Source organism: Atta cephalotes (assembly GCF_000143395.1).
Source record: "Atta cephalotes unplaced genomic scaffold scaffold00031, whole genome shotgun sequence".
In the NCBI taxonomy this organism is placed as follows: domain Eukaryota; kingdom Metazoa; phylum Arthropoda; class Insecta; order Hymenoptera; family Formicidae; genus Atta; species Atta cephalotes.
The window spans coordinates 1,048,782-1,062,145 of NW_012130095.1; the positions used below are offsets into that span (position 1 = coordinate 1,048,782).

The window sequence follows — 13,364 nt, forward strand, 5'->3', positions numbered from 1 at the left end:
TTTAAATGTCTTGAATGAGAGAGAGGGAGGGAGGCGTATACAAGGTATACACAAAGTCTCGAACCTCTTAAATATCTTGAATAAGCATTTTTGAAAAAAATTTCATACAAAAGTTATAGGATTTCAAAGCTTGAACTCCGACGAGATTACCAGAAGTTGCGCTGCGCGCCGCACATCGACATGTCTTTTTATACTACCATAGCAATATCTATTCACAGCAATCTATGATGCACGCAGTCACACATATGTGTTAATTTTCGTATAACAAATTCGTCGCGATAAAGTGTCTAATTCTAAGAACTCGACCTTGTTCGTGTAAACTACACTGGGAATCACTATTTCGTATGTACAGATTGCAAAACTTTCATATCAAATATTGTCACGATTTGATAACTGAGATGCCATGTTATATACAAGACTGCGTTCCCATTTCGTTTCAGTGCAGTATTCAGTAATTGCCATTTTGCTGGATACTGTACTGGAGAAGCGTTCTCAAATGATTGGATACTGGCTAGTGACATCGTACCTTGGAACAGTTTTAGGTTATGAGCCAATATGCGTGCGAGTATAACTCACTAGTCACTAGTACAGTATCCAACAAAATGACGGCTACTGAATACTGCACTGAAACGAAATGCAAACGAAACGGAACGCCTAAGAAATGGTAAAAAAATACAATATATATATTAATTTTAAAAGTTTTGATCGGTCTCGGCATAAACTTCACAGACACGTATTAATGCGTATATTTTAATTCTGGAAAAGGATTTTCGAATCGGTGAAAGAGAAAAAAAATATTTCTTATACAAAAATTATATATGCTTACGTGGTAAAACAGGAGATTTTAGGATTTCTTTAATGGGGCCCGGGAATAATTGAAGAAAGTACAATGACGTTACCGACAATTAATAAAAATTTATGATTAACATATTTTGATAATACATTATTAAATTTGTGATTTTTTATTATAAAAAGGTATATAAATAAGTATGCATACTTTTAATGCTATAATATCTTATATATTGCTGAAAAATTATAATTTTTTTCTCTGTAGTTACCATCTCTATTGATAAACTCGGATGATAACATTAAAATCAGTTTTAAATAAAAAGTATTATTAAGAGTATTATTACGTTTTAAACAGATATATATGTCTACGAAATTAATAAATCATGAAATTAATACCATATTATTAATTTTTTATTCTTAGGCCCGATTGCAATGTTACTTTGATTTTAAGTGAGAGTTAAAATTCTCTTTGTCTCTTTTTCGCTTTAAAATGAAAGAGTTTTGAGTTTCACTTGAAGTCAAAATAATGTTGATGTAAACCGGACCTTAATCACTTAAATTTTAACAGGCACACAAATTTTCATAATCGCCTGTTTTTAATAATATCTCGTCGGTGCTATAGATGATAAATACAGAAAATGTAACAGGTCAAACATATGTAGCTAAGCTTTCAATTAAATGAGCATGGTATGGTTAGGAATAACATTCTTTAACAAACCTCGTGTAAATGTTATACTGCTAGCATTAGATAATGATGAAAAAGGAAGGATAACATCAAATATGTGATTTTCTACAATTTGCTTGTAACTCACAGTTGTGTTGGCTATTGCAACTCATTTGAAGTTAGCGGTTGACTATTACATATGGCGGATTTCGGAATCAATCAAAAGTGCGATTACATTGTTTTAACTCTTATGATAGGAACACTAACGGAACAAAAGCCAAAAAAAAGAATTATCACACAAGAAATATCTCACGCAACCTATGATACACGAAGTCGCACGTTCGTGTCAATTTTCGTATAACAAATTTATCGCGATAAGCGCCTAAGACTCGGTTGCACTAACGTTACTTTAATTTTAAGCGAGGCTTAAAATTTTCTTTGTTCCTCCCAGCAAACGAGAATGGATTAAAATGGATTGAAATTTTTTTCTATTCAAATGCGTATTTTAAATAGCTTTTTTTACTAGAATATCTTTTTTTGGATTTAATTGGATTCAATTAGATTCAATTGGATGCAATTGGATTGAAAAATTGCATTTCCTATTCCAAATTTTGAATTGAACAGTATTCACAATATATGTTGTGTGCACAGAAAAAGTTAATATTATTTTTAGATTGAAAGGTATAGAGATATGCTCCATGCAATTTCTATAAATGAATGAAAATGCATTCAGGATTGAAAAACATTCATTTTAACATTCGTGAATCAATATTTCTGAAAATTTAAATCCATTTCAATTCATTTCAATCCATTCTCGTTTGCTGGGAAACCGTATATTTGTTTTAATTTTTAATATTTTTCGTTAAAAATTTAGGGTTGTATTCCTGAGATAGTATTTTTTTAGCTAAAGTTAAATCCGACACTGGATATTCTAAAAAAAGGTATTTATTTTGCGAAATGAATGGAGAAATTTTAGAGAAGAAAAAACACAATTAACAAATTTATTTGACCTAATATATTTGATAAAAAAGTGAAAAAAGGGCACATTTATTTTTGGGCACATAATTACAAAAGTATGTAAAGATATTACAAAAAGTATAAAAACATATAAACATTTATTTTATTCTAGCCCAGAACATTCGACACAAAAGTAAATGCTTGCACAATGCTTACTATCGGCCTGTAGCACGAAAGCAAATTATTAGGGATGCATCGGCTATCTGGAAAGTATCCGGTATCCGATATTATCCGGCATTTTTTACTATTTGATCGGATAGCTGGATATTATTAGTATTCGAGAATATATCCGGTTGAATTTGATATCATTAAATTGTTGATTTTTTTCTTTCTTATACAAACAGAAACAAGTATGCATATTTATGATGCTGTAATATGTTATACAGTGTTGCAAAATTACAATCTTTTTCTTTAAAAAATTTTTTTTTTGGAAGCCATTTTCTCCGAATCCGGTCGGGTATCCGGAAAATGTTGGATATCCAACTCGAAGAAATCGAATTCTCGGATATCCAAGCTAATACCGGATATCCGATGTTACATTCTGTCCGGATATTCGATATTCGGTATCCGATAATTTTACGATCCGATACACCCCTACAAATTATACTCCATCTAATCTCTCATCTCATCTCTTACTAAAAAGTTATAATTACAACACTAAGAAAATTTTATAGCGCGCAGTAATATTTACAATTTAAAATGATGAAATTTACACAAAAACGTGAATAAAAAAATCGCTTCGATTTTCACAACGTAAATGATACATTGGAGTATTTTGTACCCCGCTTCGAAATGCGTCATTTCTGCTCGGCTGCTATACAAAGACCGACTTGCCACGAATTTTTCAACTGGTAGTTGAGGATCTAAATTAAAAAGTAGTGAAGCCAGAAGTTTGATTTACAGCGGGATTATAAAATATACGATTGAAAAAGCCTTGGGGTCTTTTGGACCCTCAGTGGCATTTAAGGGTTAAGAAATGGTAAAAAATATATCAATTTAAAAATTTTTGATCGTTTTCAGTATAAACTCCACAACACATATTAATTACGTTTACTTTAATTTTGGAAAAAGATTTTCGAATCTGTAAAAAAGAAAAATAAATATTTGTTTATTATATAAAATTATATAATTATATAAAAAGTATATGTGATTTAGTTAATTGATTAAGTTGATAATACAAATGGTTTTCATCCCCTTAAAGGTTCTATCTTATCGTTTGTATTACCGACTAAATGATATATTTTTTGTATAACAAATACTTTTTTTCTCTTTCACAGATTCGAAAATCCTTATCCAGCCCATACAGTATCGAAAATTTTCAGAAATATCTCGGAAATTTTTCAACTGAAAAGTGAAACATTTCATAAAAATTGCAAAAACATGTGCAACATTTCTGAGACAGCTCTGAAATTGCAAAATGTCCGCGATTCATGAAACTTTATTGAAATTTATTGAAATTTTTGATGAAATGTTACAGAAAAAATCCGTAATCTTTTTGAAATATTAAAGAACAAAAAGATTTTAGCTATTTCTAGTACTTAAAAAATGATATTTAACTCTCACTGTGTACGGGAGGATCATTTGTGTTCAGACGATTTTTATAGTTCTGAATATTTCAAATACAAGTAAGTACAGGCGCGCCGTTCTGCTCCTAAAAAAACTTGTGGGAAAGAAATCCGTGAAAGTCTAACAATGGACATTTTCTCGCTGAGCAGCGGATATTCAAAAAGCGGATATTCAAGCGAGGACATAAACGATCCTAGTTTACACTCAGTGCATAAATAAAAAAATTTTTTTCGCGCTTTTTAACTATTTTTATAAGTAAAACACATATAACGAAAAAATTTTTATTCAGTTTATCTTTGAATAAAAAAATCAAATCGCTCCGCAGAAGAGAAGACATTGTAAGAGAATGATTTCTTCATTTTTTTACAATGTCATCCCGTATGTATTTTTTTATTTACGAAAGTGTATGAGATTACAGATTTTGAATAAAAAATGAATTTTTTAAAGTTAAATATCAGTTTCTCATAGGAATGCTTGTTTTTATAGGTTTCTAAATTCTAAGATTTTGGCTGCGTTCGCTTTGGCACTTATAGCGCTTGTGAGCATCATTTATCCTTGTTTAATATTTAATAAATAACAAGAATAAAACGACGCTTAATACGTTATAAGCACTAAAGCGAATCCAGCCTTTATGTCCCGAACTTAACTTAAATTAAAAAAATTTGTTGGCATTTTTTTTTTAAATATGAACTTTGAATTTTATTTTCTTTTTTAATTATTAGATTTCATTGATTTAATCAAAAGTTACAAATTTTTGAATATACTCACATTTGTGTTTACATATTTGCAAAAATAAAATATTTAAACAAGAAATTGTTAAATTTATGTAAATCCTTCAGAGTAGTTAAGAAAGCTACATAAATTTTTTAATATTTTTTAAATCACTTAATCCATTTTAAAAAATACATTGGACATGATGACTTCTGTATACACTTAATGGATACTAAAAAAACCTATACAATGAGTAAATATATACTTGATTGATACATTTAGGTAATACTTAAATTTATTACGACATATAATTTAAATATTATTTAAGTATTAATTAAACACATATTTAAATATCTGAAGTTCTTTTAATTTCTGAAGTTCTTAAAATTTGTTAAGAGTTTTATGATCTGTTTACAGATTACAAAACTTGAATTAAACTTGAATTAAACTTACTAAAGAATTTCTTAAAAAAATGATAATTATACTGCCAACTATTTAAATTTGATTAACTAATCATATTATATGTATAAGCACATAATCACTTAAAAAAATCACTCATCTTTTAATTTCCATTAGACATGTCAATATCGAGCAAAAATATCGACTACGAACATATTTAGATATTTTAAAATTCGAATATATGTGCAATATATTTGATATGTCTATCTATTCATTTCGAATGCATAAGAATTTCAGATATTTAAATATGTGTTTAATTAATACTTAAATAATATTTAAATTATATGTCGACGTAATAAATTTAAATATTACTTAAATGTATCAATCAAGTATATATTTACTCACTGTATAGGTTTTTTTAGTATCCATTAAGTGTATACAGAAGTCATCATGTCCAATGTATTTTTTAAAATGGATTAAGTGATTCAAAAAATATTAAAAAATTTATGCATATTTTTGCACAGCGAATAGATTAAATGTAAATTAATTCCTAAAGACTCCTTGATGATATAAAATGGTTGAATATAACAAGGCAATAGGAGTCAAGCACGGCAATTCTTGTGCAAACCAATGCGATTAACAAAATAACTTTAATATTAATAATTAATCTGCTTACATGTTTCAGTTCACTTTTGAGTCATCCTCAGAGACAATATGATATTGTAATTAAAAATTTTTTTTACAAACTAATTCATTTCAGTGAGCCACCTCCATCTATTAACAGAAATTATAATATAAAAACGAACTTTAATAACAATTATCTAAAATGTATTAAAATTATTAAAAAGTAAATTTATTGAAAGCAAAAACGATTTATTGTGAAATAATAGAAGGTAGGTCACTAAAATAATTCATATCGCAAACACGTAAATTCTATCGGTTTAGTCAAAAATCAGTCATTGACCATTCAGCGAATCAGTCAATTATGTTGAAATTAATGAATAACTTTTAATAAATAAATAATACTTAAAACGTTAATTAATTAAAAAAAAAGGAAAAAAGAAGAAAAAAAATTCTGATATTATATTTATAGTTCAGTTGGACATTAAAACCAAAATTGAATCTTTAATAATTTAATCTTAATGTAACAAAGAATGTACACTGATTAGCTGGCAATAACAACACTCCGATATTTATAGTTCGTCTACAATTGGAAAGTAGGTCTTGGAAAGCCCCTCCAAATCTGTCTGCAGGTTGAAGCCACGTGTCTGTTTTCTGATGTGTAGCATCTTTGATACTAATACTTTCTAATACTGGGGTTCCTCATTCAAAACTGCAATATTTTCTCAATCGTGGCCCTCTTCCAATTAGTGGTCTATTATGATGAATGTGTGGTTGTGTTCCACCGAATATGATTCCTGTGCTCAGCTATTTTCATCTTCAGTGTCTTCTTATTTGTCTCACATAGTATCGCTATCTTTGCAACAGATCTTGTATACCATATTAGATTTCTTTTCATACGGAAGGGGATTCTTATGTATGATATCTTGATGAATTCAACTTATTAACATTATAAAATGATATTCTAATATCATTTTATAGTGTTAATAAGTCCTCGTTGTTTAATCTATTGAATTTCTCGGAACGTAAGAAACAGTAAACCATAAAGACTCCGCGTTTTCGATATTATCATTATCCCGTTTCTTTCTCTTAAAATTAATAATATTTTTTAATTGTTTACTAATACTATCAAAAATGAATTCTAATGGATAATCATTCTCTAACTTTTAATTATAAAACAAAAATTATCAAGATGATATTTAGGATTCAAAAATAAAATTACTCTATCTACCCAACCGGCAATCGTGCCCTTCTTTTGAGAAATCGGGCGATAAGACAAGAAATTCAAATACTCCCCGAAAACTAACTTATGGTACTAATTTATGGTACCAATCAAATTCGATTTTATCATTATTAATAATTAAAATAATATCCAAAAAGTTTAACTCTAAAATCGTTATCGATCTCCATAGTAAACTGAAATCCTCGAATGCTGAGAGTTAAAAATGTCGAGAATCGAATTAATCAAAGTGGTATCACCATAATTATATCGTCATCTACATATCTATAATAAAATAGTAGCGGTGAACGAATCAAAGACATGGCTTTACTTTCCAAATTTCGGATGACCAGATCAGCAACAACGGGAGATAATGAAGAGCTGAGAGTGCCATATTTTGCTTGTGTCTCAGAAATAAGATAGGAGCGGCATTGGGGACGTAGAATGAGTCAAGGGGAACAAAAAAAGTCTGATTTTGAGATATATTCGCTGTAATTTTCGAATTAAAAGCAAACATATAAGTCAATGTGCAGTGAAGCCGCGCCGCGCAAATTCGTGGAACGACCCATCGCTATATGTAGCAAATATCAATTTATCATCTTCAGCCTTGAAAAATGAGTGATGCACCCTAAAAAAAATAGACATTGCTACATAGTTTACATCCATTTTGTCAAAGGGTAGTGCGCGGCAGCATTTTGCGGTTACAAATTTTGGGCCGTCTTAGATCTTCTCTCAGGTTTCTCTCTGGTAATACCGATCTACCGAATGCACTCAAAACTTCCTAAAAGTATTAAAAATGGAAAGTGAATATGAATAATAAAAAAATATTTAGTCAATATTTTATTCATAATTTCTTATTCGATATTTTTATATTTAATAACAAAAAATATCGAATATTCGATATTATCAAATAACAATAAACATCCCTAGTTTCCACATCCCATAATACCATTATTCATATACAAAAGTTTTTGACAATTAAAGCAAAATAAGTCATTTATATATAAAAGTTTTTCGCAATTAAAATAAAACAATTCACAATAACAAAGTGACATTAAACTGAATTGTGATTAATAAAAAATGATTTTTAATAAATATTTTGGAGCCATTTTAACATCATAATAATTTTTTGTTCTTTTTAAATATGTTTTTAAATTTATTGCGTTCATAGATTTTAGAAATATTTCTGTTTAAACATTTTATATGACATATTGCAGAATCCTTTCAAAATTATTGCACATGAGATGTGAAAGGTTGAAACATTTCTGAAAATTTTCGCAATAATCGGTACTGTATGAGAATGGATTGAAATAAATTAAATGAATTCAGATTTTCAGAAATACGGATTCATGAATGTTAAAATGAATTTTTTTCAATCTTGAATGCATTTTTATTCATTTATAGGAATGCATAGAGCACATCTTTATGCCTTTCAATCTAAAAATAATATTAGCACTTTCTGTGCATCGTAAATATTACTCAATTCAGAATTGTGAATAGGAAATACAATTTTTTAAAATTTAGTTAAATTCAAAAATAATATCTGTACAATTTCTGTGCAATGTGAATACTGCTCAATTCAATATTCTGAATATGAAATGCAGTTTTTCAATCTAATTGAATAAAAAAAATTTTTTTATTTAAAAATGAACCATAAATGCTATTTAAATAATTCAACACTATAAGTAGGAAATTTTTCGTTTTAATCCAATTAAGTTCAAAAAAATTGTAACATAAAAATAATTGAGCTATGTTCTTTTGTTTCTCTTTGATTAGAAGTACAATGAATAATTGATGTAACACTCGCAAACCAAATCGAACACAGCCCGAATATTAGACTAATCACGGCGAGGTTAGTTTATCGACACTCACTCAATGTAATCTCATAGTAATGTAAATTGTTTATATTTTATTATATTTGTCAAATGATAATATTTTCATTATATTCATTATATTTATATAATTTCATTAATAGTTTAGCTGGTTGTAATTGAAATAAAGAATGAACACATTTATCAATTAAAAAAATAGTGTAATATAACGTAAAAGATTCATAATCCAGAGATCCCAGATTCTCACTAAGAATCCCACTAAGATATTTTTTAATACCAATTTAAATTAATTTCAGGTATAATTATTATAAATGTCTTAGGAATAAAATTTGTAACCCTTAAATAGGAATGTATTTTTTTTTCGAATATTAAACTATCAGATCGGATCCAATCCATTTCAATCCATTCAATCCATTTTCATGGATTTAAAGTACGTATTAAAAAAATTTTAATCCATTTTAATCCATTCTCGTTTGCTGTGATGCAATGTGTTGAGAAAAATGTGATATAAATATAAATAAAAGTTGAATACAAAAGTGTGAAAATTTATTATGCTTGAATTCTGTATTTGTATTTGTTATTGCAGCAATGAAATAGTTTTTTTGCTGCTCATTTTGATACATCAACTTTTTTTTTGGTCATATCATCGATGATATGTCGAAGGAGAATTTGAAGATAGGAAATTTTTTCACCGCTAGAAGGAGAAACCATTTGTCCGACATACATTGTGTGCTGGAAAAATAGCGACCTCTGATAACTTCGTCGGAGTTCGAGCTTTAAGGTCTGAGCACAAGAATTGTCGTAACACTTACTTTAGAGACTTAAGTTGTAGATGTAAGTAACGCACAAGCTTTGGCGTATGACATATGATTTATTGCCATCTCTTGGAGACACGGCAATAAGTTATACGTCATATGTGAAAGTTTGTGTGTTATTTACGTCGACAATTTAAGTCTAAGTAAGTGTTACGACAATTCTTGTGCTCAGAACCTTATTTTAGGATCCCTTTACAGATTTAGGTCGCTCGTACGGAATGCTAGAGTTTCGGATTCGACTCCCGACCGAGATAATATTTTTTAATAATAAATTTATTTACAGATATTCAGTACAATTATTAGACAAATAACATCAATTTGTTTGCTGAGAAACAACATGTACATATACATATACACATATACAATTTTCTAAATTAAATTTACAAAGTTTTCAAAATATATTCTTTCCTTTGTTGATCCAGCAATTTTTCCAAATGTTCACATCTTGAATTAACGTCATCTAGTTTTTTATTGAGATTCTTTATGATTAAAACCTTTTGAGTGACTACAAATTTTATCCTAAAATAAAACGTCATATTCATAAGATCTACAATATATCGTTATGTACATTATGACATATACTCATTCACAAAAAACTAATTACTACAACATTACAGTGACTGATTTTTTGCAAATTAGTATATTAATTTATAGTATTAGACTTAGGACTGATTGCATCAGCGTTACTTTGACTTTAAGCGAGATTTAAAACATTAAAACCGAAAAAAGACAGGAACAGAGAAAGCCTTGCTTAAAATTAAAGGAACGAGTTGCACCCGAGTCTTAGTCGCTTATCGCGACAAATTTGTTATACAAAAATTGACACGAACTTATATTATTAATGTATTAAGTTCTTATTATTGCACTATTAGATATTAATTTTTACCTGCTATGTAATTGTGCCATAAGTTGATCTTTGTTAACATTATTTTGTCTTATTTCTCGATAAAGCGATGCGATTTTATCTTTTAATTCTTTTTTCTCTGTCTCAATTTCCTGTCTTGCTGTCTCCTTTGCATCGTCTCTCTCTACAGTTAATTTTACGATTATCTATAAATTAACAAATCATCAATTTAACAACAATTATTATATTTAACTAATCAGTTATTTTCATAAAATTTACTTTATTCATATTATTGAGATTCGATATGCATTCTTTTAATTTATTTTCTGTTTTTTTAAACTGAATTTCTGTACATTTGAGTCTTTCTTCCAATAATAAACACTTATTTTTATAAATATCCTCGCTTTTAATTGCAGCTTGTAATTTTGCTTCGTAATTTTTATTTATTAGCCTGAAAACAATTTCAATAATTAAATTGTGACAATTGTTTCTTTATATTTCTATATTTATATATTTCTATATTTTTATATTTCTATATTTTGAGAAAAGATATGTAAACTTACTCCAATTTATTATCAAAACTTTGCTGCAATTTGGTTCGCATTTCACGAGATTCTTTTTCCAATCTAACTATAACGATTTCTATTTGCTTATCTCTTTCCTTTTGACAATCGTTACGAATTGCAGCCTCCGCTCTTGTGACAATCGCGCTTTGTTCTTTTTTATAATTATCCGCCCATGCGAGCCATTCTTTTCTCAAGGTTTCCTCAAAATTCCTTTTAGCAATTTCGTGTTGCTCTTTTAATTTTTCCGCTTCTTTCTGCAAAGAAAAGTTCAATAATATAAATCACTGTTAAATGATTAAGTTTTTTTTGTCAATAATAGAATAATTTTATTGTAAAATAGACTTGAAAATGTAATTCCGTTCGTTGTATCATCATGCTTGTTTCCCGATCACGTTTTTTTTGCTCTGCAATAAGCATCGATTTTTCTCCTTCAAAATGCTCTGCGAATGTTTTCTGTTGTATCTGAAAGTGCGCTTCTTGCTCTTCCAGATTTTCTTTATACCTAGTTAATTACGATTTATATAGACTTAACTAAAATGATATTAAAATTAATTAAAGCGGCAGAATTCCCATACCTTATAGCCAATATGTTCTTCTCTTTAACCAACATTTTCTCGTGGCTGTCCGTCAACTCGATTCGCAATTGCTCCAGCTGTTGATTCGATCTACGCATCGCGCGCAATTCCGTATCTTGTAACTCCTTTATATGCGCACATCTTAATTCTTGTATCTCTTGTTGATGTTGCTCCATCATATTGTTCAATTCTGGTTCCAGCCCTTTTACTGTCATTTCCTATGATATCAGTAATCAATGCGTAAATTTTAATTATTTGTCACTGTATAATTTCATTATATTGTATAAAATTTTATTTACATTGTCATGTCTATGGAATATTTTGAATATTATAAAGAAATGAAAGAATTACATTTCTAATTTCAAAATCAAAAGCGAGTTCTTGTGTATGTGAATAAAGAAATATTATATTTGCTAATAGTAATTGGCATGAATTAATGATGATAACCTTGATTTTCGATGTTTTCACCTCCAACCATTTTTCGCGCCGGATTTTCTCGGATGCTGCTATGTGTTCTTTTGCGCGTTGCAACTCAACAGCGTGTCTCTCGGTAATTACTTTCAGATCTCGTTGGATCTTTTGTTCCATCTCTTTAATTTGTTGCGCCAGAGAGTCACATTTCTGCGTAAGATCTGTCTTCTCAGCGAGTAGCTGTTCGATAAACTTCTGATGGCGTTTCACAATCGTTCTGTACTTATTTTCCAACTCCTTCATCTTGATAATGTGATGACGTTTCTGCGATGCCATTTTGTCACATGCTGCCTTGCGTTCGGATTTTAGATGCTCTTTCAAACACTCTATTGTCGCATTTCTTTCCTCAATTTGTAATTTCGCAGTTTCTAAATCATCCCGTTGAATCGAGCCAAAATTCTGCACATCATGTCTATAAAAAAAGCAATTCTTATAAAATTTTTGTCTGCTTTTTAACGTGATATTTCGCTTATAAGCTATTAGAGAAAGTCAGTTACCTACCTACTAGAATTTTGGCAAGACGAGATTATAATTGTTGCATTATTGGCAGGGATATCATTTTCTAACATATCTTCTATAATAAAAATATTACATAAAGCTTAGTTTATTTTATAAATCAAATAAGCAGAACTCTCAATTTTAAATACAATTTTAACGATACTGATCTATTAAACATTAGTATATACCATTTTCTAACGTTCCCAGGAAGGACATTATGTCTTCGTAAGTTGTTGCTATTGATCCATATTTGTTTGTAGCGTCTTTTTCAGGTTCGATCTGCGCTTATTTAGTTATATTTGATTTTTAATAATAGAACAGAACTATTGTATTTGTAAATAGTGACATATCCTTAAATAAATCAGAGACTTTATTCTTAAAAATTAACTTCCCAGCAAATACCAAACTGACAGTAACATAACTGTTAATTATAGTTTCTCATTCAACAATATCAACTATTACATACATACAACATGTATTATATTACAGTTATGTTGTTGAGTGGGAAATTATAACCAATAGTTATGTTATTATTAGTTGATGTTTATTAAATTTAGAAAATTAAATTTTATTGCTCACTTGTTCCGAATATTTGCACATTATTGACTCCAGATTGTCATCGACGGCCAGTAAATCCATTGGATTACATTCCATGATTTCAATATTGTTATCTTTTTCCAATTTATTTATCGTGTTGCACTGTTCGAACGGACGAGACGGTTCGATCAAATTTTGATTGAAATCGCATTTTTTGTCATGTAAATTCTTCCCTGCCAT

General features: G+C 28.9%; 1 protein-coding gene across 1 annotated transcript; it reads right to left on the reverse strand.

Annotated features, from left to right (window-relative positions):
* Positions 1-10,013: 10,013 nt before the first annotated feature.
* Positions 10,014-13,364, reverse strand: LOC105620941 (centrosomal protein of 131 kDa-like). Its single transcript, XM_012202418.1, has 10 exons — positions 13,167-13,364; positions 12,776-12,866; positions 12,591-12,663; positions 12,066-12,501; positions 11,619-11,836; positions 11,386-11,545; positions 11,041-11,297; positions 10,757-10,928; positions 10,520-10,683; positions 10,014-10,152 (listed from the first exon to the last, which is right to left on the reverse strand). Exons 1-10 carry the CDS (start codon positions 13,362-13,364, stop codon positions 10,014-10,016), a joined length of 1,908 nt encoding a protein of 635 aa, XP_012057808.1.